The 984-nt window shown below is 51.3% G+C and overlaps 1 protein-coding gene across 1 annotated transcript in view; it reads right to left on the bottom strand.

Annotated features, from left to right (window-relative positions):
* Nucleotides 1–984, bottom strand: part of VOLCADRAFT_90560 (uncharacterized protein) — a gene marked incomplete at both ends in the record, with an annotated part of 5,041 nt that overhangs the window by 3,008 nt on the left and 1,049 nt on the right. Inside the window, one exon of the mRNA XM_002950035.1 lies at nt 676–825. Coding sequence (XP_002950081.1) covers nt 676–825 — 150 coding nt within the window. The remainder of the gene's footprint in view (nt 1–675; nt 826–984) is intronic.

Here is a 984-nt window from a genome sequence, read left to right as displayed (position 1 = left end):
TGGAGAGTTGAAATGTGGTGTACGCAGAGATTCTCGTTGCCAGGTGGAACGCGGTCGATCTGGAAGGTCTTGGGCAACTCCAATGAGCAGTCGTCTCTGTCGCGAGGAAGGTCACGGACATCGGACGAAGTGGTCATGTCTCGCCTAACGACGTGTACTTTCCTGCCAGACCGCCTAGCTTTCAGCCTTCGTAGGCTCCTTACACAGCTAAAGCACAACTGTCGGGATTACGCTCAAACGCCTCATACGCCCATATTCTTGCAGCAGAGCGCTGCACAAACACATGCCCGTCGAAAGCCCGTCGACAAAGCCCCTTGTGCTTCAAAGATCCATACACAAGCTCGAGAAGCAAGCATCTCACCTCAAAAAAATGAGTTGCCGCAAGTCGCACCTTGCCCTCACAGATGAGTCAGGCAAGTCCATGTCCATGAAGCGGCGACGCTGTGCCTGAAGCAACGTCAGCAGGGGTTCAATAAAGAAATGCTTGATCTAACCGCGTAATAAATTAGAGCAATGGAACTGAAGTGCGGCGGCTACAGCATGAAGGTTTTGCAACGAACAGTACCTTGCAAACGTTTGCAGGGTCCACAGCAGCTTCTCAGGGCGCCGCGCAGCTGTTCAGGCTTCCTCATTTGCTGGTCATATGTAGGAAACTAGCAGCTTTTACGGACGCACCAGAGCTGGAACAGGCCGAAAAGAAGGGCTCAAACGTTGGGTGAAAGCCTGTGATCAAATATCGGACGTTGTGCACATTTGCTAATGGAGCTGGAAGTGCTATGGGAGGTGCCTTTTGCCAGAGGCCAGCTAAATTGTACGGCGCAACAGCTGCAAATCCAAGTGTGTTGGTAAGGTGCAGTTCGGCGAACTCACTTTGTCGACAGTTAGCCTATTAAACTTTTATATTATAGCTGTATGTCACTGCATTATCACGTTCACCTCCGTTCCTCTGCACCTGGTTACGTCCTCCCCGGAAGCAAGATCCCT

The sequence above is a fragment of the Volvox carteri genome (genome assembly GCF_000143455.1).
Source record: "Volvox carteri f. nagariensis unplaced genomic scaffold VOLCAscaffold_17, whole genome shotgun sequence".
In the NCBI taxonomy this organism is placed as follows: domain Eukaryota; kingdom Viridiplantae; phylum Chlorophyta; class Chlorophyceae; order Chlamydomonadales; family Volvocaceae; genus Volvox; species Volvox carteri.
Note: the sequence above shows the minus strand (reverse complement) of the source record. Positions and strands in the feature narration are given on the sequence as shown.